At 40.9% G+C, this 23,766-nt stretch overlaps 1 protein-coding gene across 1 annotated transcript in view; it reads right to left on the bottom strand.

The window, feature by feature from the left end:
- The window catches only part of SLC10A7 (solute carrier family 10 member 7), a 205,552-nt gene that overhangs the window by 40,871 nt on the left and 140,915 nt on the right, over window positions 1-23,766 (bottom strand). The window contains exons 6-7 of the mRNA XM_088447969.1: window positions 5,436-5,471; window positions 2,938-3,021 (exon numbers count right to left, since the gene is read on the bottom strand). Coding sequence (XP_088304095.1) covers window positions 2,938-3,021; window positions 5,436-5,471 — 120 coding nt within the window. The remainder of the gene's footprint in view (window positions 1-2,937; window positions 3,022-5,435; window positions 5,472-23,766) is intronic.

The raw sequence follows: 23,766 nt of genomic DNA, 5'->3' as shown, positions 1-23,766 counted from the left end.
GGTAGAGAGGGGAGCACTATTTGCCAACTATACCGATTCTGATGGAAAAGTCATGATTTTTTGGGAGTGTCCCATACGGTCAGGACCTTGGGTCTGATCCAGAGACAGACACAATAAAGATGTTTACGTTGTTGGGCAATGGTTTTTATATTGTTCATGTGTATAAGTCACAATGCGCATGTGCTGCGATGGTTATGTCTTTGTATGTAAGCGGCAGACCTGAGACACTGCAGGTGGGGGTCTCAATACAAATTCCCGGCAGTTGCGACATTTGCACATTTTGGTCTGCGCCCTGGTGTTATCTTAACAGATAGCCATGCCCACTCACAATGCCTGCTCATGCCTCTTGACAATCTAACTTTGCAATCTTTACCAGAGCCTTTTTAATGTCCCCATTGGGATTACACAATGTAGGCAGCTGTCTAGTGCTTGGTAGCTTCTAGAGGGCCCTTCAGCAAACCTAGGCTTCAATGACGCCCACTGAATGTTTTGGGTAGCATTCGGCCTTCCTTTGGCCCAGTAGTGGAGTTGGAGGCGGCCTGCACCATTCATAGACACTCGCTCATCTCTGAAAAGCTATGTTGACCTCAGGTGCAGCAGTCTATTACTAGAAAGCTCATAGATTCATGTGGATTAATTTATTTCAGGTTTGAGATACTTCTTAATGAGATTAGTTAAGCTACATAACTGTGGCCTAACTGCTTTCTTTTTCTCTCAATATGCCAGTCAAAAAGCTGTTGAGCTCTACAGTGACCAGTTCACCCACTCTCTATTATCTAGAATCTCTATTTTTCTGGCATTTATGTTTCCTCCTTTCTCCTGTATGGAGGTCTCAAGATGGGTAGACCGCCATAAGAAGGGAAACCACCAGGACCATTTTAATTTATAAACTGTATATTTATTTGGAATATCATGCAGATTCTTTTTAAAAACACTCAGTTAATTTAGTATATATTGCAAATTCATGAGTAGACGGGGGAATGGGGTAGGGGAGTTTTTTTTTGTCTTCAGCTTTAGTTTGTATGGAGGTGTGTTTGCAGGGATAGATTGGGAGGGGGGAATCGGTATGATTTACCGCCGGACCCATGCCCGGCGGTTGGTATCCCGACAGCGGCATCCCGGAGGAGGAGGAAATTCCGATCGTCCTAACGTAACTATTGACTAACCTAATTCTACCCCCTAATCCTCCCTTAGGGGTGCCTAACCCTAACCTTCCCCCCCAGTACCTAACCCTAATCCCCCCTCTAAGTGCCTAAACCTAACCCCCCTTCCCTAAGTCCCCCGGGGGGTGCTTAACCCTAAGTTCCCCCCAGGAAACCCTGAACCTAACCCCCCCCGCGGCTATCCGTGCTTAGCACCCAGCGACGGTAAAATGACAGGCGTCTAGATTTAGACGCCTGTCATTTAACCCTCGCCGGGATTAAGCAGTCAGGAAGCCGGCTGTCGGGATTAGGTCCGCCGGCTTCCCGACTGCATACCAGCAGGGGCATGGGGGACAAAACAAGTATAGTGCTTAGAGCCTCAAGAGGTCTAAAGCACTGTCCCTGGGGGTAGGAAAGGCCTCATACTAACATTTTCCCTCGTGCCCCTGATGTTTAGTTATAGCACTGTGAGGCTGTTTTGACAAATGCTATAATCTGTAACAATCATGGCTGCACTGTCCTGAGACTGCAGCTCTACTGCTCCTCTTACTCTGGCCTATATAATTTACTATTTATTGAATTGTTGCACCCCTCAGTACTGGATATTTAACAATTGTGTACATTTTCCTGTTTATGTAGTTGTTCTGTGTTGAAGGGTTTACAGAGTTTTTGGATTTATTAAAACTGGAGCACAGGAAAAGGTGTATGATCACCTATATCAATCAAAATTCATAAATTTCTTGCTTCAATTTAGAAAATTAAAGGAAACTTCTGATTATAGGTTAAGCACCTTTTTCCCGTGCAACAATATTCATACATATTTTTTTTTATTTCTATTGCATAATTGTGTGAAGAAAATATTTTTTTTTATTAAATAAACATGTAAATCCATTTATTTTTCTGTGCTTCCTGCGCAAAAATAAAATCACTGATAAGTAATATACCTCATATACGGTACACAAAACATTCAAGAAGATTAAAGCAGGCAATGCATAAACTGCAAAAAAATACAAAATAAAAAGGCGTCTCACTAAACATAATAATCATCACAACAGACGAAGTCATGTAAAATAGCTCAAATCACATGCAGTCACCTACAGCAAAAACCAAAAGGGAAGAAGAAAAAACCCCAAAACAATTAGAAACAGATGTCCATATACATATATTATAATTTTTTATTATCACAAAATAGCCTTAATATAACATACATATTAATGGAGAGATGTGATTCAACTCTGTTATTCTGAATATGCTCACAAATAAGTTGCCCGGATTGCTCTTTAATATTGATGATCTGAAAACTAATTAAATATACATGATGTTGGACTAACATTGCTGGTGACATCTGCAGAGCTTTGAGCAAGAGGCCGTTCATTAGACACCTCCAGAGAATAACTTGGATGTGTCCGGAATGTGATGTTCCCCACCACTGTACATGAGAGGATCCTCATTCTGTCATACTGACCAGAGATGTGGATACTGTATGTAGTGTAGTTAAGAATTCTAGCACAAAACTACATAATGCTATTATAATAAGCTTTCGTGTACTACAGATACTGTTACTAACAAACTACTAGATAATCTCCTTCCAATATGTTATTTTTATTTTTGTAACAAAGGCACTCATCCTTTATGTGAGCATCATCATACAGAGTTCTGGTGTGGTGGAGATGGAAAAAAAAAACACTACATCACAATAAAGTCATTTAATGATATCCAAACATTCAAAGTAAGTGTATGTGACAAAGTACTGTAAAAAGACCGATTGTTTTGCAATGAGTAAAGAATAACGTACCTGGCCAATGATCAATGGAACGACAACAGTCATGAACAATTGGGAGAATATGGAGGTAAAGGGCACTGAAGATGATGATCCCAACTGCAGGAGAAACACAAACATAATACCAATATACTATGCGCTTTGTTTCATTCCCGTTCAGTGAGAAGAACTCATATAGATTATTAAAAATACATGAGCGTTTAACACCACAATCTTCCTACATCTTTGTAACTGGAGCCTCCCACAACTTCTCAATACTAGGGGGTATATTTACTAAAGTGAGAGTTTTTAGAAGTGGAGATGTTGCCCATAGCAACCAGATTCTACTTAACATTTAACTAGCACCTTTTAGAAGACAATAGCTACAATCTGATTGGTTACTATAGGCAACATCTCCACTTCTAAAAACTCTGACTTTAGTAAATGTATCCCTAGGTGTTTGGACTGTATGGTCGTCTAGTCCCTGACACTTCCAACTAGAAGACACACAGACATGCTAGACCTGGACTACTGTTCTCTTAGGGACATATTACAATGTTTGATAGAATTAGCTCCCGTCTAATGTGGCTTGGAGCGGATTCAATTTGTTTTTTGCAACCACCACTGGTCACAGTTTGCTCAGCAATTAGCATGGGTGAAACTGCTTAATGCGGCTAATCTGAAGCATTAGTGAGCAGTGGCGTAAGTTTATCGCAAAAGCCAGGAGGCAAGTTATAATTTGTGAGAAAGACCATGGATGGCAACCCTTCTTACTGCCACTGAAATCACTGACACATACAGTATGTAGTTTCCAAAAATGTATATCATTGGGCTTTCTGGCAATGTTACTGAAGGAGCACAGACTTATGGAAGTAATTGTATTCCTGATCTTCAGAAATATGTGCTTCTGCCTTTCTGTGTACCGTGTATGTGAGGGTGTATGTGAGGCGTGCATGTGAGGCGTGCATGTGAGGCGGGCATGTGAGGCGGGCATGTGAGGCGGGCATGTGAGGCGGGCATGTGAGGCGGGCATGTGAGGCGGGCATGTGAGGCGGGCATGTGAGGCGGGCATGTGAGGCGGGCATGTGAGGCGGGCATGTGAGGCGGGCATGTGAGGCGGGCATGTGAGGCGGGCATGTGAGGCAGGCATGTGAGCACTGGATGAATGAAGGTAACTTGAACATGACAAGTATAAAAACAGCTCTAACTATGTAATCATGTTGTGTATTCTGTTTCACACTTTTATCTTATTTTGCATCTAAACATGCATCTTAGTAGTCGGTGCCAAACCTGTTATACTGTAAGAAGGATATTATACTACTTTATCTAGCAAAATAAGAAATATTCATCATGGAGAGTTCAATAATGCATTAACTAGATTTGTAACTAACAAAAAAAAAAAGGATAAATACCAATTTGGCACAGATGTGTTCTCATACACCTGGCATCTATACACCATACAGCGCAAGACACCCGGCGTGACTGAGCTGCTCAGGTGTAGCGTACCCTTTTTTCTTTGAGGTGTTTTGATGCGAATAAGGCACAAAACTAACAGTGTACTAGACATGCTGGGCTGCAACTTTAACTGCACAAGAATTAGTTTTGAACACCTATAAAGTGGCAGATGAAGCACAAGGGCATGACAAAAAACTGCAGCCTCGTAACACTTTGTATACAGTTTCAGACTCACAGATATACAAATGCGGCACAGCATAGTAATCAGTGTAACTAATCAAAGTAGTTTTGTCACTGCAAGTTGTTTTATTTATGTGAATAAGACGCACATTTTCAGCGAGAAAGACGCTCGCCTTGTCTGAGTTGCCCAGGACCTGGTCTGCTAAGAGGAGCTGTTTGGCGTAACTGAAGCCACAGTGTATGAGGACACATCGGTATTTGGCACTTATTCAATAACTTAGGGCAATAAGCACAAGTGCTCTATTACCCATAGAGAACAATGTGAATCATTTTAATTTTTACAGCACTGTTTAAAAAACATGAACACGTATCTGGTGATCTGCAACGTCATATGGAATATTTAAGGATATCCCAATGGCATGCAAATGATAATTTTGCCTATATAATAAGAATGATGTATTTATAGTGGGCTCTCAATCTATAATATATCCTAAATGGATGTGTCCTGTTCATTATGCGCAGTGAGAGCTAGAGTATGACGTTAGGCACTAGGGGTTAGCGATACTCACTGCTGAAGTCATAGTGAACAGGCCTGAAAGACACCACTGGACCCGCAGAACCAGGTAAGCCACCACAAGACCACCAGGATCGTTTTATCGACATTCTAAAGATAATGAGTGTGCCAATTGCACACTCATTATCTTTAATGAGCAAGTTAACAGCAAGTTATAGAAAATGGAGATTGTAACCTATGGCCACAGAGCTGTAATAGTGATGCGCCAAGCTTCTGCATTATGGTTTCCAGGAGGCTGGTACTGATTACAGTCATCAGCACAATAATATACAATATCTGATCATACAATAAAATACATCTGTTACAACAGAACAGCAATACTTACAAATAACAGTAGCAGCAGTGGGGTCACTACAATACCCTGAAAAGAAAAAAGAGTAACGTATCAAATAATCATTCTATGTCCAATGCTTGGGAAAAAATATATATTTTATTGACTTATTTGTTAATGATTATAGTTTTGGAAAGTGTCAGTTAAATAACAAAACTTACAGATAACTGTTTCCTCACTTATAAATGGAAATATATAAATCTATCATTCTGTGATAGCAGAAGTAGTTACAAAGCAATACTATTAATATAAAAAGACATATCCACTATTCTGCCCTTGATTATATGAAAAAATTATTAGCAAACACAAATATTCACTAAATGATTTACTTTTTAATAAGACTGCAATATGTGTAAGACAGTACACAGTAAATGACAGGTGTGCACAAACAGCCCTTGCGTGAGACACCTGGATTCCTTCCCATTCCAACATTAAAATTAATTGCAGCCTGCACCTCCTTCTATAAGGCTGCTGTACTATAATATAGTCACTGATGTTGCAGGTAAAGTAGGTAAGTGGGAAACCGTGCCGGTGTGTGAGAATTACAGTGAGGAGTTCCCTCAGTTGCTTTCTATGGGAGGTGCTGCAGGAAGGTAGCTGTGATCTGAAAAGTGCAGTTTGCTTAAACAGGAATTGCACGTGGTAAAGCGCTACTTTGTGAGGAACAATACTTCAATTTCTTGCAGGTCATGGGTCTTATAAGGTCTGAACGGTATGAAGATATCAAATGCGTTTCATCTATGCAGCAAATTTCTTCAGGGATATGTATTCATCCCTGAAGAAGTCTACTGCATGGCTGAAACGTACTGGCTGAAAGAAAGAAATGTTTACATAAACCAATTATATCACCACAAGCTACAGAACTATAGTCACTTAAGAGCTATAGACAGATTGGCAAGACACAAACTGCAAAATAGTTCTAGACTCCTTTAAAGCTATCATTATATACTGTAAAAAGCTATAAATTACAAAAAAAGAGTCATAACCAAAAATAAAACTAAAAAAAAAAATTGACTACAGCTTTAAGTATTCACCATAAAACCAAGGGGGAGAGGAGACACTAGAGCGAAGACCTTCCCTAAAAGAATAACAGATACAACATTTTACATCTTGCATTAAGCCACCCAGCACTTCACCGACTTAGCTACAGCATGAAGACCCAAATAGGTAAGTTTACCATACTTTCTCCCACAAAACAACCACAACCAACACTACAAACGCCACCTAGAATCTCTGCAACACAGAAACAGCTCATAAAACCTTTAAATTAGAACTGGAACTCATGAAATCTTCTGTATAGGCAGAAAAAACTACAGCTCACACTAACAAGTGCAGGTAAACTGCAGGAGCAACATAGTTTATTCATATTTTAATCAACAGATCTGGTCTAGATGAGGAATATTGGGCATGTAACTCCCCCCCTGCTCCCTTTACGTATGATTGGTGTTCTGGTTACCAACTCACTTTTCATGCTGAAACAGTATATTAGAACATTATATAACATAAGCAGTTGGTATCAGAAGTGACAAATGAAAGGGACATTTGTTTTGACATTAAAATAATATGGGGGTCTATTTACTAAGCCTTGGATGGAGATAAAATGAACAAAGATAAAGTACCAGCCAATCAGCTTCTAACTACCATGTCACAGGTTGTGTTTGAAAAATGACAGTTAGGAGCTGGTTGGCTGGTACTTCATCTCCATCCAAGGCTTAGTAAATAGACCTCTTCGTCCATTACAATGGTAATCCTGTAACTCTTGCCCTGACTCTTAAACAACTACTGAAGAATGGTTCTAGCTTGTTACAGGGTCTTTGAACCAGAACTGCTTTGTAGTACAGCAGTAAAGGTATTCAGCATTTCTGTATAATATCCGGGACACAAGTTCAACAACCTTTTGCCAAGAACTAGGGAAAGGAACAAAACACAAATGCTACGTAGGCAACTGGAAATATGGGACTACAGGAAAAGAAAGCTCAATCAGTGTCAGCTACAGTGTGAGTCAGGTTATGCGTCAAACACTTTCCGCTTGACTAACCTGGGACAACAGTAGCAAATTGTAGTGCTAGTGTGAGTCAAAGATAAAAAGTAACTTAAAATAAAGATTAAACCTCAAAAGCTTTTTTTTAATTTTTAATTGTACCTTCATTTTATTTACCTGTTTTGTTTCCTGTTAGTCACGGAAAATAGGTTTACTTTTCTAAAATACATTTTATGTTTATACAGATATGTCCTTATTACACATCTTTGCTACAGTCACGCTAAAAAGCCCCTCAGCGCGCCACGTCAAGCTAGACAGCACCGCTTTTTTTTGCGTCTTTATGTGCCGAAAATGCGTCTAAGTCGTGATGTGATGCGACTAGTACGTACTAGTAGACTGTGATGATTAATTTGATATGTGACACATTATATCTGTGTGCGACCGAGTTTCTGAATCTGTATACAAAGTGCTACAATGCAGCAGCGCGCAGCTTTTTTCATTCCAAGAGTCATATACAGACTCAGGTGCACACAAATATATAATGTCACATATCAAATTAATCAGCAAAGTCTGATGGTGCATCTTAGACACACCACAATGCGCCAGATATTTTCGGCAAGAAGAGACACCCGACACTAGCAGAGCGGCACAGGTCCTGGCAGGTCACTCACAGCAGGCCACCCGTGCTATGTGCCATATTGAGGCTAGGACACATTTGTAAGTAAACAAAAAAACTCCAGTTGGTCTACACTATGAGCAGCAATTATGGATACAGTATTAACTGCGAACCAGTACTATTCTGCACTGTGGGCTGATTTCAGTCAGAAGGCATTGCAAATACATGCGACGTTCACACTCATAATTAATGTATCTCTGTCCAAAAGACATTAAGGAGGTGTATATATATATATATATATATATATATATATAAATAAAATATACAGACGTATCCTCATACAATGTGACTTCAGTCGCGCCAAACACTCCGTCTCGGCACGCCAGGTTCCGTGCGACTCTGCCCCTCCGAGCTCCTTTCTCATTCAAAACGTGCATTTTATACGCATGAATAAAACAACTGAGAGCGACAAAACTACTTTGCTATATTACACTGATCAATTGGATGTGCATTATTTTTACACCTGTGCGCGACTGAGTCTGAATCTGTATATGAAGTGCTACTATGCAGCAGCTGCAGCTTTTTCTCACGCCAAGTTCTGTTGGGCTTCATCAGCAACTTTATACGTGTTCAAAACAAATTCCTGTGCAGTTAAAGTCGCAACCCAGCGTTTCGATTCTACCGTGAGCAGGGTCAGAACTGCCGGAGACAATGGAGCCTATCGCCCCGGGACGCTAGTTCTACAGGGAGCACCTGTCCTCCATTGTCCCAAGCCAGCTTCTTCCGTCCCCTAACAGTAAGTGCCCGCAGCTGCTGCAGCGCCGCAACCCCGCAGCGAGGGTTGGCCTGGCCCGTTGGGCGGTCAGCTGTTGACTGACCCAGCAGCGGTAGCGACGAGCACAGTGGTAGGCCTTTAACTGTGCATCATCAACACCACTGATTCACATGGGGAGGAGACAAGCTGCTGCAGGCACTCAGGTCTCCCTGCAGGCACAGGCACAGATGAACATCTCCCTGACAAACGTCCCCCCCATACACGCTGCCCACATGTAGGTGGCAGAGAAAATGCGGCTAGATTCACCCTTTCCCTGCAAATCATGGTATCTTTCCTGCACTGCGACACACTACATTATATGGCGGACACTGCGACACTCTGCATTAAATGGTGGGCACTGTAAAGCTCTCGGCATATGATGGGCACTGATGGTCTCTGCATTACATGGAGGTCCCTAAAATGTTCTTCATATTGTCTGGCGGTCACAAAAATGCTTTCAGTGGCGTACAGAAATCACTAAAATGCTATCAGTATTGTATGTTACTCATTAAAAATGCCCTGAGTATTGTCTGGCTGTCACTAAAATGCTCTCTGTATTGTCTGGTGGTCACTATAATGCTTTCCATATTATCTGGCAGTTACAAAGATTGCAGATGGAATTAGTGATTTTTACACTACTGCGCATGCATCATTTTCTGAGATATCACTTTGCGCATGCTTTAAATTAGGGATGTCAAAGGCATGTTACTCGTTTTACAAAGTTGAAGAGTCGTTTTGGGGGGGGTGCCAACATCTATCCTGACTGTGAGTGGTGTTTTGCTGTGTCTGCAAAGCAAATAAGACACAATATTTAAAGTATAAGTATGATACACTGCACCTCTCGGAGAATCTCAGTCGTGCCGAACATCTTGCGCTGTATATATATGAATGAGGACACATCTGTATAGCTGTAACAGCAAACGATAAATCCAACATGCTTATTTATATATTATCCGTTACAATAGTAAGTGTTCACCAAACAAGTGACAGATCCACGTTACATTTCAAGTCTTCAAAGATTTTATGGTTTAAATAACAGAGCATTCATTAGACACTGCAAGACTGCTTCTCTTTGCCAGGCCTTAACATTAAACGGTCAACCTAGTGGCCCCAAAGCCAGTGCTTGCCTGTACTACTGCAGAAGATGGCTGTGTGACTCTGGTAATAGCTCCTTTCTTAAGTTAGTGCTAAATTGATAAAGAAAACACATGTACTGTATGTGACCTAATATTTTGACAACCATGTTTAAATTTAGGACTGCCCTCTTACCAGAAACTCCTTGATAACAGCTAGCCCAGCTTGCAAGAGGCAACATTGCTGCTTCTCAACTTGGCAGGCGGAAGGTGTGGCGCTTGATAGTGACAACATAGCCATGCGCCGTATGTAGGAAGCTGCTGGCTGATTTAACTTAATGACAGCGGTCAACTCTCTGCGTCACTCACCCAGCAGTTTTGGCCCCCCCCTAATCATTGGTAACCAAGGAAACGATTAGACTTGCCTAATGGGTGGTGTATATTTGCATAGCTAAGACTCCTACGTTTAGTTTAGAAATAGACCACCGCTTTACTCAGCCCTATTTTGCCGGCTAAAAAAAAAAATTGTGCAGAGTGTGTTTCATGATAACCCATCCCAGCGTCTGCTATTTTATGTATCTCTGGTTACAGCTCTCATCCGGCTCACTTCTTTAGAGACATAGGGTGACTGATCACTTTATGAACAAACACAAAGACACAGACACACACACTTGGATTGTGAACAGATGAGTGTATGGCCAATATCTATAAAATCACCCACTATTGTTAAGGCATATGGGGGGAGATTTAACAAGCTCAGAAGCGATATCAGCGCACGTTATGTGCGCTGATAATGCTCTACCCGATGTATGATCAGGGGTTTGGAGGTAAATGAAAGGGGCGCTATGCAAGATAGCAGCGCCGATAGCCTGGGCCATGTATGAACGGTCAGATCGCCTGACCGTTCGGCCCACTGTAGCTGTCGCTATCAGCTGCGGTGGCTGCCGGCTCCAGGCTGCAAGCATTGATCTCGCAATACCGAGAGACAGCGCATCAGCACTAGGCTGATGCGCTGCGGTCTCTAGCGGGTGCGCCAGAGGGGGGAGTATAAACATCTCATCAGTAGTGCTTCCTGCTTCGCCTCGGTAAAGAGGCGAAGCAGGAAGCGATATAGCGCCACAGTAAGTGCCGCTATAATACATCTAGCCCATGGTTATATCTTGTCCAATAAAAGCAAATCAACCAACCTATTGTTCTTGGGGCCAGATTCAAGTAGCGGCGAAATCAGACGATTTCGCTGAAAAAAAAAAAAACGGCGAAAACGGATGATTTTCACCAAGAAACAGGCAAAACGTTTCTCCACCTCAGACCAGGAGAAAACAAATGCAAAATCCTATTTTTGACAAAAAATGTGTGGCATTCTTTCAAAACCCTTTGGACACCTCCCTTAATGATAGATGACCCTAAATTTTTTTCGAAAGTTGCGTAATTTCGGCGAAAAACGACCGTCAAAGGTTTGGAGAAAAAAAAAAAAAAGACGATATGGATGTGGCAAGTGTTTTTAACATCTCTCGTGGTTGCAGCAGGCGCTTTAACGGTTTTTAATAGTGCGCTTTTACAACATGAAAATACACTTACACCCATTTTAAAGTACCCCGAATTTACGTGTAACAGTAATTTCCTGGAAAAAATCGCTTTCTACTATTTTTTTTTTTCATATACGCAAATTACCGCCAACCAACGCAATTTAAGTATTGTAAATACTTTTATTACAGGCAATAATACACAATTATTTTCCGATGTACGCCAGCCATTTTCTGGGGTACAGACGCAAATTCCTGACTTTTTCGCCTATTTGTTTCACACCCTGTTTTCGGCGAAAATCGGCCGGTTTTATCGCCAACAGCGAAATCAGTCGATTACGCCTCCAATTCAATCCGGCCCTTAAGGCGCAAAGTGTTAAGCCGCATACACTACACGATCTGTGTATGCGGCGATATAGTCATCGTACCCGGCGGGGGTGCCGACATCGGCAAGTGTATACACACTTGCCGTTGCCGACCAGCGGCGGACTATGGCAGGGGGTGGCTGGGGGGTGCGGGGCCATTCTGCAGTCAGCATTTACAGCCGACTGGGGTTATCGAAAACGGCCAGAAGCGTGCATCGCTCGTCGTTTTTCACATACTCACTAACCGATATTTTAAACAATAAATGTTCAAAATATCGTCTAGTGTGTACGAGGCATTATAGTTTCACCTGGAACTGTAGAAAAAAAAATTAAATATCCTGTATACGGGAATAGTAGGTTTCTTTAACACTCTTTAGCACATATTTTTAAAATGTATGTTATTCGCCTGGAACAAGACAGTGCGGCAATTAAACATTTACAAGTAAAAAAGAAACCCCCTAAATGCACAACATGTCTTATCTAAAGACAGTGCATGCAGATGCCTACTGCTGGTTTCTTCTGGGCATGACAGATTTCTTTTAGATTATAAAACCAGCTTTCGGAAAAGCTCTTTAAGTCACCTCAGACTGTTGAAAAAAAAAAAAAAAGTATGATGATAAAGAAAAGAAACGAACCAAAAGAACAGCAGAATGTTCACAATTTATAGCAAATTCAGTGTTTGCTGAAAGGTGAGACAGCACTTTGAAGTGGAGGAAATCCAGTAGGAGTTGACACTGGCAGAAACAAGCACATTAAAGTAAGCTACAAGGAAAAACAAAGTGAACTCCTCGCATCAGCGTTCGTAGCAGCTAAAAGGACAGCATTTAGTTCCAAAGAGAAAAGCCTGCAAAGTACATGTTCACGTAGTTGTCATGCTTTTACAATCAACACCAAACCAATTCAGCAGTTGATATGCTGGGAGTTGGCCTTTACCAATGGCGTTGCATTAATCTCCAGTAATGCCACATGTGAAACAAGAACACGTTTAATGAACACTAGGGGTGTGCAGTGGTTACATGTTGATCAACAGTCAACCCCAGCAAAAGTAAACTGAGCGGGTAAGGTCTGAAAAACCATAATGCAGAGACTCCCAAACCCGGTTCTTAAGGCACCTTAACGGTCCACCACCTGTGCTCACCATGAATCTCTCTAAAACCTGAGCTGTTGGGTAGCCTTGAGGACTGCGTTTGAGAACCTCTGCCATAATGCAAACTCTACTGGCTAGGAGTTCTCTGGAACCAATTAAATCATTCCCATACCTGTTTACATGATTTCCTTTACATTAAAAAGCATTAGTAAATGCAAAACCAATGTGTGAGGCACTTTATTAAAGACATGAAGAGCAAAGTTTGTTCATTAGTGAAGAACAAACAATTTTTTAATTAACAACCATTTTCATGGACATTCAGGCAGTGCTTGTTTGCGGCAACTTTCATGCTGGAATATGGTACGGTGTAGCACACCCTGGTACTTTTTACAGTGCGCATGCCTGCTCTGTATGGTTTTTAAGGTAAAGATGCCTAAAGGTGCCCATCCACTAGGCAATGTGGGGAAGATGGCACGATTACGACGCAGTCTGGAGAGGCCTGGAGAGGTCTTCCTCCCGGGTCCTCGGCGGTGACAGGCAGAGTCAGCAGGGCACTGGGCTCCGGCAGGCTGCTGGACCCCCTCCTCAGCGGCTCCCAGCAGCGGACATTCTATGGCAGGAGCGTCCCTCTAGACAGGTGAGTTACAGCGCTCCCTCTCTTGGCACTCTGCTTTATGGTGGCGGGTTCATCCCCGAACATGGTAACCTGGCGGCGGTCGTCAGCTTGACAGTCATATTCAGGCGATGATAGATGTTAAAAAAGACTAGCGGGCGTGTGCATAGCTGGTCGTTTTTAACCTTTTACTGCCCGATTTGCGGGCGATTACCAAGTGATGGAGCGATAACGACAGTCGTTATAGCTCCTTCGCTAGCTTTAATCGCCTAGTGGATGGGCAGCATAAGAAGACAATTATTTTGAATGTGATGGAATATGGCCTAGAGACTGTGTAAAGATGTTGTCCATTGTCATGTTTCCTTTCTGGAATGCTCAGGAAATACAAATACAGCTAATCATATAATAAATATTGTTTACTTGTAAATCACGCGTTTTCTGAGAAATATTGAACCTATACTTTCTATGTTCTGCTTGTCAAGAGTGACTATAGTAGTCTTTGTATGGGATTTTATGGAGACTTATTGGACCCACTCAATCAGACTATCGTTCCCAACACTCCTCAGGGACAGCACTGACTAAGGTGCTGAATGATTTGTTCACTTCTAAGTTGAATGTCATTACTCACTTCTAATTCTTCTGGATCTGTCTGCATCATTTGACATTGTTGACCACTCTTTTCATACAAACACTAAAATCCCTAGCTTCTTCAAGACACAGCCCTATCCTGGTTCTTATCCTACTTATGTAACAGCTTGTTCAGTGTTAGTTTTTCTGAATCCACGTCCTCTTCTCTTCCTCTATCCGTTAGAGTACCACAAGGCTCAGTCTTAGGTCACCTGCTTTTCTCAAACTATACAATTATCTCTTGGCAAACTCATCAGCTCTTTCAGATTTCAGTTTAATCAGTATGCAGATCCTCTACAGCAGTGATCTTCAACCTTTTTTTTACCTGTAGGCACACTACACAAGATCTTAATATTGACAAGGCACATCATCCGGCCATGCGGTGCACGACCTGGATACATATTGGTCCCACATAAAAAAAAACACATACATTGTCCCACACAGGAATAAAGGCAATACATTGGCCCCCACAGTAAAAATTAACATTAGATGGCCCGCCCAGAAACAAAAAAAAAAAAAAGACATTGTTGGCCCCAAATAAAAAAAAACCCACATTGCCCCCCCCAAAAAAAACAAAGTACACTGGCTCCCACATAAAATATTAATATACATGTTTTTGTCACTACCTGTTCCTCATATACACAGCTGTCAGCAGAGTGCAGGCAGGCTGGCTGGTGGCCACTGGGCTGGCTGGGCGTGCATGCAAAGCTGGTGGCTGTGGGGCTGGTTGGATGGTGAGGCAGGCATGCTGGCGGTGCTGGTGGCCGTGGGGCTGACTGGTGATCGCAGGGCTGGCTGACATGTTGGGGGTGCTGGTGGCCGCGGGGCTGACTGGTGAGACAGGCTGGCTGGTGGCCACGGAGCTGACTGGTGATCGCAGGGCTGGCTGACATGTTGGGGGTGCTGGTGGCCGTGGGGCTGACTGGTGAGACAGGCTGGCTGGTGGTCGCAGGGCTGGCTGGCGTGTTGGGGGTGCTGGTGGCCGTAAGGCTGGCTGGCTGGTGAGGCAGGGAGGCTGACTGGGGTGCTGGTGGCCTTCATGCAGGTCATCTCCAGGGGCTGCGGATCTGGCTGGCGAGCGGGCAGTCTGACTGGAAACGCAGCGTGCGTGACCTGTGATGTCACGCCGCCACGTCTGCATAGTTGATGACCCGGGCGCGCCTGAGACTCAGCGCTGCCCGGTCCGCAAAACGGCAGATCTGACCGGCAGCTCTAACTGTGCGGCACACTTAACAACTGCTAGTGTGCCGCGGCACAGCGGTTGAAAAACTCTGCTCTACAGCTTTAATTACCATCTGTATTGGTCCGAGTTACTGAATGTCTTTCTGCAATGTCATCTCGCCACCTCAAACTTAATCTTTCCAAAACAGAATTAATATTTCCACTGGCCAATAATAGTTACCAACCTGATATCTCTATCACTGTGAACTCGACAATCAACCCTACCCCTCAAGATTGCTGCCTAGTCATCCTTGACTCTAAACTGTCTTTTGTTACACACAATCTATTGCTTTCTAAATGTTGTTACATACATCTAAAAACATATCCAGAATATGCCCGTATCTTACACAAGACACTGAAAAACTTCATGCACTTATTATATCCCACAGTGATTGAACAGACTTTCACCACTACAATCCATTTTGAATGCAGCTGTGAGGCCGATCTTCCTCACTAAATATTCATTGCCTGCTGCTCCGCTCTGTCAGTCCCTCCATTGGTTACCAACAAGATTTGCACCTCTCATCCACACTCATTACCTGCTCCCATTTACGGTTACAAGACTTTTTCGGGCTGCACCCACTCTGTGGAATGCCCTCCCACATACAATAAAACTTTCCTCTAATCCCCAAACTTTCAAGCTCTCCCTGAAAGCTCACCTCTTCAAATTCCAGAATCACCCACAACTTCCACAAGCTTCATCCCCTCTTTACAGTCCACACATAACTTTACATATTTTCTCTTTCTTGACTTTACATCCCGCTGACCCCAGGCCAACATTCCTGTGTGACTGGATCATACAGCCCACCAAGAATGTCTGCAATTTGGCCTGATATGCAATATGTAGCATTTGTCCTTGTGTATCAATGCCTATTTCCCAGTTTTGTTTTCTTACTATTGTTCCCAATAGTAAGTGCAACAGTATATGCCGGCGCTCTATAAGTAACTTATTAAATAAAAACAAATACCGAGACAAATATAGTAATGCTAATAGGCAATATATAGTCTTTAACAAATTGAGTATTTAGAATGTTTTAGGTTAAAGTAAAATGTTGTCATATTTGAAAGGTGGTCACATGCATTGAAATCTGGAAATTGGCCAGAACAGTCATACTCCGGAGTCCACATGGAATGGTATTTTCTGTGCCACACTTCTAACAGTGTTCTCAGTTCATGTTATTATGAATCAGATGGTTTTTAGGGCAAGAATTATTACTAATAAAGTTGATACTCGGTGCATGTGTGTAGCGCTACTGTATCATGGGTGTGGAGCATGAAAAGCATGATATGCTCTTATATTTAATGGCCAATTTATTTTAAGGAGAATGTAAAATGTAGTACAGTAATTTACTGTGTAGTGACTGAGAGCACATTTACCTATATTAAAAATGACTGTAGTCATATGCCTGCCCCATTCACAAAAGTTTCAATACATAATTTGTTCTTTAATTAATAACTCCGTTAGAAACTATATGATAGAAGGAAGAGGACTGGCTAGATATAGGAAATACTGTTTACTTTCGGAGGACTTAATAGAACCAAAGTTCTAAATAAAATATACTTAATAATAATAATACATTTTAGAATGTTTTTAATATCGTATTTCTTTTGTATACAGGATTCTGAATTCAGCTTACTAAATTGCCAGCTGAATTGAGGGAAATTGTGCTAAAGCTTAGAACCGTGTGTTGATGAGTTTGCACTGTACATTTAGGAGAAAATCCAACTAAGGAGGTGTGATTATTTTTTAAATATTTTTTTTAGCATGCAGCAAAAGTGCTGTCAGATATTGCATTCAGCACCCAAATACTGGACAGCTTTATTTTTACACTACCATTTACAACTGAGCTAGTGGTAAGCCCTCTCCTGACTTTCAATCTTTCCCTGAAGAACAATATAATTGTACAAAGGTCTGGAGAATTGTACCTACTACCTGTATTCACACTTAACACTAAATCAGGCCTTTACTCTTTCCCTATGTACTCTAGAAACACTATCACTTGTGTGAAAATGAAAAAGACCGAAATCACAATTTTCATATTGCCCACTCGATGCACCAGATCTCTAATTCCCTCTCTCTATTAACTGGAAATAAGGTTTACACCTGTCTAACCCAGGCAATAGATACACATGTGCATTAAGTGCGTATTTGCAATTCATTGATGAATGATTATCTGTCCTTCTGGATGCAAGGTCATCATCATCACAGTTTGTCATTTGCAAACCTGAGCATCCCGACAGCGATTGTGTTGGTGCAAAGAGGCTTCCTTCTATCTCTTGCCTGCTGTGGAACTTTCAAGAAATCCATTTACACCTCTGATGTGAAAGACTGTAGCAATATATTTCAGAAGTTTTAGTGGTGTTAAAAAAAAAAAAAAACACAGCGCTTAAGCAATGATAGAAATATTGGGAACCAATCCATACAAATCTCTGCAAATGCATTTCTATGCCTTTGTGATACATTGTATTCTAATGTGAAATATTGATTTCAGATTACTCTATGTTAAGGTAATACTAGGATAACCATTGGTGCAACTGTGACTGTAAAAGTGCTGGAAATATGCACTTAGGACCACACTGAATCACCCCTGCACTGTAAGAAATACCCGTCAATTGTTCTAAGGATGCGATCAAAGGTTGTGAACTTCAAGGGGAACTAGTATATTATTTTTTTGCTTATGCTACTGCAAGACCAGTAGATGTTATATGATATTGTTAGAAATGTGGTGCATGCATATGTGCATTTAGTAAATAGTAGCAAAATTAAAAAAACAAAATACCTTTACAGTGCATTTCCAAGTTTATTGTTCGATCATTCACAACTTAATGTTATTTACTATTCTGCCACCTTCTGGTGAAGAAATATACAGTTTATTTAAAATGTGTATGCACTGTAATATGGATAGCCAAGAAGCTTCTTTTAGGACAAATTAGCCACAAAAATCCTTCACATTCCCAGTCAAAACCAATCAGATCAATAATTGATCAATAGTGACTGCCCCCGCATATGTCGGGTGACCTCAGTCTGCCTTCTCCCTACCTTGTCCCAACCCACTCCCATGAAGAGTGGTCTTCTGTCCTCTCCGGTTGGTCTTAGCCAATTATTATATACTGTAAAGGATTCCATTTAGAAAATTGAATACATATCTAAAGTGTATTTAAAGACAAAAATTCCTGTTTACATTAATAAATGTATTGTTTTATTTTATTATTTTTTTAATATATGCTTTTTATGATTTAGTTAAATCCCGATAGTGATAACACTTGCGAAACGTATTATATATATATTGATGTTATATTTCACAGATGAAAATAAACTAGGCATAGAGTAAATGAAATATGCAGTACTTTATAAGATCAGACTCATCTTGGCCACAAGGCTGTGCTATGGGGCTACTGTAAAGTACCTCAGCAACTACACAATTGTTATAATAAACAGTCACAGTTAACAGGTTTTGTTCAATTCCGAGGTGAATACTAATGCCAGTCTGGTTCCAGTGGAAAGGTAGCACTCAAAACACACAATATTATTGGCATTGATGTGCAAAAGTCAACAAAAAACAGATAAAGCACTAGAGTCAATTAGAGGGACTTGTGTTAAAGCAGTATTCATATTAAATACATTTACTGATATAGAAGTACAGGGGAGAGTGTGTGTATATATATATATATATATATATATACACATACACACACACACACACACACACGTGAATATATAATATATATATATATATATATACATACATATACATACACACACATAGACACACAAACTCACACATCTATCTGTACATGTATATATATTTATATATATCTTTCCATTACTTTATATAGGCTATATGACTGTGTAGGTGTATATACAGAACCTCTTTTTGTGTTTTACACTATTATTGCTTGTGGCCCTTTATTGTGTTGGCACGGTCAAACCACATTAAAGTCTGTTTGTGTCTCAGGAGAATTTCCCTGCCAGAAGTGTTTTCTTGAATACCATTTTTTGCACTGGCTTGCTTGCTATGCCACTTTATATTAACCCTTGTATGCTTGGGGAGAATGTAATGTCAATAGTTCTCTGTGAATTTCTTGCTTCTTCCTTTCTCTCTATATTTTTCTTATTCTGACAAGGTATCTGGAAGCTGCATGTGTGCCTGGAGGGACAAGCTTTCAATTGTTACTATTTGAGCACAAATATTTGGGCAATTTTATCATGGTCCAAATGTAATTGTTTCGCACAGATTGATTAACTGAAAAATATCAATATACATGACTAAAATGAAAGCAGCCTAACACAAAAATAGGAGACTTTTGCGTCCATCAATCAAATCTTTGTTGCTGCCCTTTGGAAAGGCAGAAAGACTACCATGAGATAAATGAATTGTGTTCATTTCTTCTTAAGTGGCCAATGAGACACACAAGCGGGATTACTAATAGAGTTTAGTGTCTGTGATACACTGAAATGAGCTGCTATATAGGGCCTGCAGCCAGCTTGGTTGAGTAACATGAGCAATCCCCATAAGCATCATTTATGAACACTACTGTATGTACAATGTATTATCCAGCTGTCACAAAAAATAGCTGTGTATCATGAATTTATAGATGGCACATTCATACTGCTCTGAATTACAGTGGCTTTGTATATAAACTTGACCATATACTAAGTAATTGACCAGCTCCATTGTATATACATTAGTAGATAGTGTACATATTGCTGTCAGCAGCTACTTCTGAACATTTTAACAGTGTTACAAAAAATAAATAGAATAGTAGAAAGATAAACTGTGTTTACGGTATACCTATACCTAGGGCAAGAGAAGGAGGATTCAGTATCATGAGAGCTCCCAAAACACACCCATTAGATTTTGGATGGTACAGATGTGTCCTCATACATCTAACCTCAATATGCCACGCAGCGCGACTTGCCTGGCATGACTGAGCCGCCAGGTCCCGTGCAACTCTGCTAGTAAAACTTTTTTTTTCATAAAGCTGCTACAAACTTTTCAATTTAGAAATATTATGTTGTTTTAATGTAACTAAAACGGACACCAGCGTGCCCCCCCAAAAAGAGTCTTCTCCCTTGCTTCTGTACTCTGCAAGGTTTTTTTTGTCTCAAGTTAAGATTTTTGCAATCAGCATCTTTTTTTCAGTCTTGAATGTGTCTTGGGACTGTGAGCCTGATTCAGACCTGTTCGCTAGGCTGCGTTTGCACGTAGCCTGCCGATGTTTGCAATGTGCGCATGCATACAAGACAGTGCGTGTGCGCAAACTAGTCCAAGCGATTGGGAAGCTTTCTCACCCTGTACATAGACACCTCGCTAGAATGAGTGACAGGACGTGCCGTTTGTGGGTGCTAACAGGGGTTGGTCAATGGAAATGGGGGTGCGGTGGTGCGAACGCAGGCGTGTCTGTGCGTCTTAACGCAGTTTCAGGGGTGTGCATAATTAGATGCAGTGTCAGCATACATGTCACATGGCTGTCTTACACACTGCAGCACTCGCAGTGCTTGCGGTAGGGTATGGTCAGCCACAAGTGCTGTGTATGGTTCCGATGTTACTTGATGTTACGATTGTTGAATACACTTCCTGGAGATGACGTGTGTTAATAAGGGAAAGTGGGCGTCTTGTGTCAGGCTGGTGGGCGCCTAAATACATACCGCGATCGCACGGCAAGACATAGTGGACATGCTAATGTTTTGCCATGCGATCGCGGGATTTGCATACTTTGGTAGCTGACGGCAGCGTGCAAACACATCTAGCGAGCGGGTCTGAATCAGATCCAGTGTTCAAATAAGGGGCTGAAATGTCCAGTCAAGGGAAGTGGGTGTGAGTCACAGTAATGGTACATAGTCACTAAAAGCAACTAAACTGGTTGCTGACAAGTCTCAAACACAGCCTCCTGGAGGGACCTATTGAGTGTACTTTGACCCAGGTGTAAGTGTACAGTTGATCACGATGACTACGTGCGGCTGGTCACAAATGGTGAAAACACACCCATTTATGCATAACCTCTAAAACAGAGTTTTAAAGGTAATTTTAAACTGCGGGGCACACTTTTTTACACAAAAAACAGGCAGATTCTCTTTGCACCTCCATAGGTTGCAAGCAGAAGTTAATGCATGGACCATACCCATTTGTATCTGCTTATGTCGTGTTGCTTATTTTTTTGTAGGTTGTTCTTCCATTTTAGTATGTTCAATGCATGTCACCACACTTGAACAAGTCCATCGATCTCTATGGGATGCACAGAGTACATACCTAGGAGGGTTAAGCAAGAGGTTTACACCAGAATTCTGCTGTATTGTCCCCATCCATTTTACATAATTGTGAGCTACATGTAGCAAACTCCATAAAGACATGAATAGGCCATTGAAATTAATGGACTAGGCTATTTAATGAACAACACAGCATTGTCAATGTGTTTTTGTTTTGATTTCTATTGTCCACTTCCCTTGACACATCCAATAACATTGTGTGCTAGCACGGGAAACCACTTTTGATTGGTCATTCTACAGCAGTGATCCTAACAAAGTTGATTGCGAAACATTTTTTTTTTTTTGTTGTTTTTTTATTTTTTTATTTCACATCTATAAATTAGAAGACGGTTTTCACAAATTAACAACATTTCAGATAAACAATAATGAACATTTCCCTTGGATTAAATTAATTATAATATGATCTAATTGGACAACAAATACTTTTAATTTTTAATTTAGCAAATGGTGAATAAATGTTGGAGAATTTTTATTTCCATAAAAATGTTATAATTTTGTGAATTTTTATTTAAATAGTTTTACTACTGTAATATATTATAATAAATGTGTTTTAGTTTTTTTTTTTAGCATAATGGAATTATTTACTATTAGGGGTTGATTCTGCCACTGCAAACAAAATTAAGTGAGTTCGGAGCTACTGTATATGCAGCATATAGCCGCAAATACTCGCACGGACTCGTAGGAGGCAAATTAATTAAATCAACCATTAGTGGAAACGAAAAGAAAACCATGTAAAGCGCTCAAACTGACACAGTTGATGAGTCCAATGATACTCTTTTAATTGATATAATATTTTTCAAGCATAATACAAGCATACATACACACTTCTTGATATTAAAATAAATTGCAATCTCTTTCAGTAGCCTAATAAAAGCAATCCTAAATCTAAAACACAGATCACAGTCCTGTACTAAGTAGCTCAAATTCGTGTTCTACTGTATCTCAGAGCTGACACATTGTAGTATAAAAAGTATCAAGTGAACAGTCTAAGGAAAATAGGTTTCTTCAAATCTGTTGTTGAAGTGGCTTGAAGTTCTTTAATAGGATTAAATAGGATTATATATAACATCTCTTACCGCTTCTTGTGATACCAATGACATAGCAATGAGCTGAATAAATAATAAGTCCCATAGGATGCTGGTTCCACTAATAAGAATTGTTACTTGCCGAAAAGGTAAGGTCCTTATAGTAATCGGCAGGTGTGGTTCCAAAACAGGCACTCAGTGATGGTAAACTGGACCCTCGGCTGTAGGCAATGCAAGTTCCCGATGTCTATATGATGCCGTGCTGGGAGAACACACACCGGCAGTTAACCCCCTTGCACTCCACGGGGCTGGCAGCCATGAGTAGACACAATGGCCAGGGAGAACAAAGTATAGACCGGGTACTCACTCCTCACTTATCAGTGGTAAACAGCGGTAGACCACGGCTTTACTGGTTAGCGGTAACGGTGAGTTGTATCAGCAGCTATTGAAGATGAAAGTTCTGATTAAGGTAAAACGGCATACTCCTTTATTAGCGGCAGATTTTGGTTCACTTGTCAGCGGCAGGCTGTGTGATGGCTATTCAAAATAATGGTTCCGATTAGGGCAAAAAACAGCATAGATCCTTGACGTGTTTCTCTGGGCACTATAACAAGCGGTTTCATCAGAAGGCTATATACTACAATATGTCAGCTCTGAGATACATTAGAAGACGGATTTGAGCTGCACAGTACTGTGACTGGACTGTGATCTGTGTTTTAGATTTAGTATTGCATTTATTAGGCTACTGGATGAGATTGCAATTTATTTATTAATAAGTGTGTATTTATGCTCGTATAATTATGCTTGAAAAATACAATAAAAAGAGTATTATTGGACTCATCAACTGTGTCAGTTTGAGCGCTTTACATTATTTTATTTTTGTCCATTGTTTGTGGGATGCAGAACCCACTTGTGAGCTGTCACAGATACAGTTGTTATTGGGAGTTATTGGCAGCGCACCTATTGCCTTTTTGTTATTTTTATTTTATTAGTGGAAACAGTTTACACTTCAGTAGTCCCAGTATTTCTCAGAATTTCACAGCCAAAGGTGGCAGGGAACAGGCGAGGCAAAGAACTGGTACTCTCTGGGGGCAGGCTCCATGTATTTATAC

The sequence above is a fragment of the Taudactylus pleione genome, unplaced genomic scaffold (assembly GCF_031769625.1).
Source record: "Taudactylus pleione unplaced genomic scaffold, aTauple2 ptg000021l, whole genome shotgun sequence".
NCBI lineage: Eukaryota > Metazoa > Chordata > Amphibia > Anura > Myobatrachidae > Taudactylus > Taudactylus pleione.
This window is presented reverse-complemented; position numbering and strand designations above follow the sequence as displayed.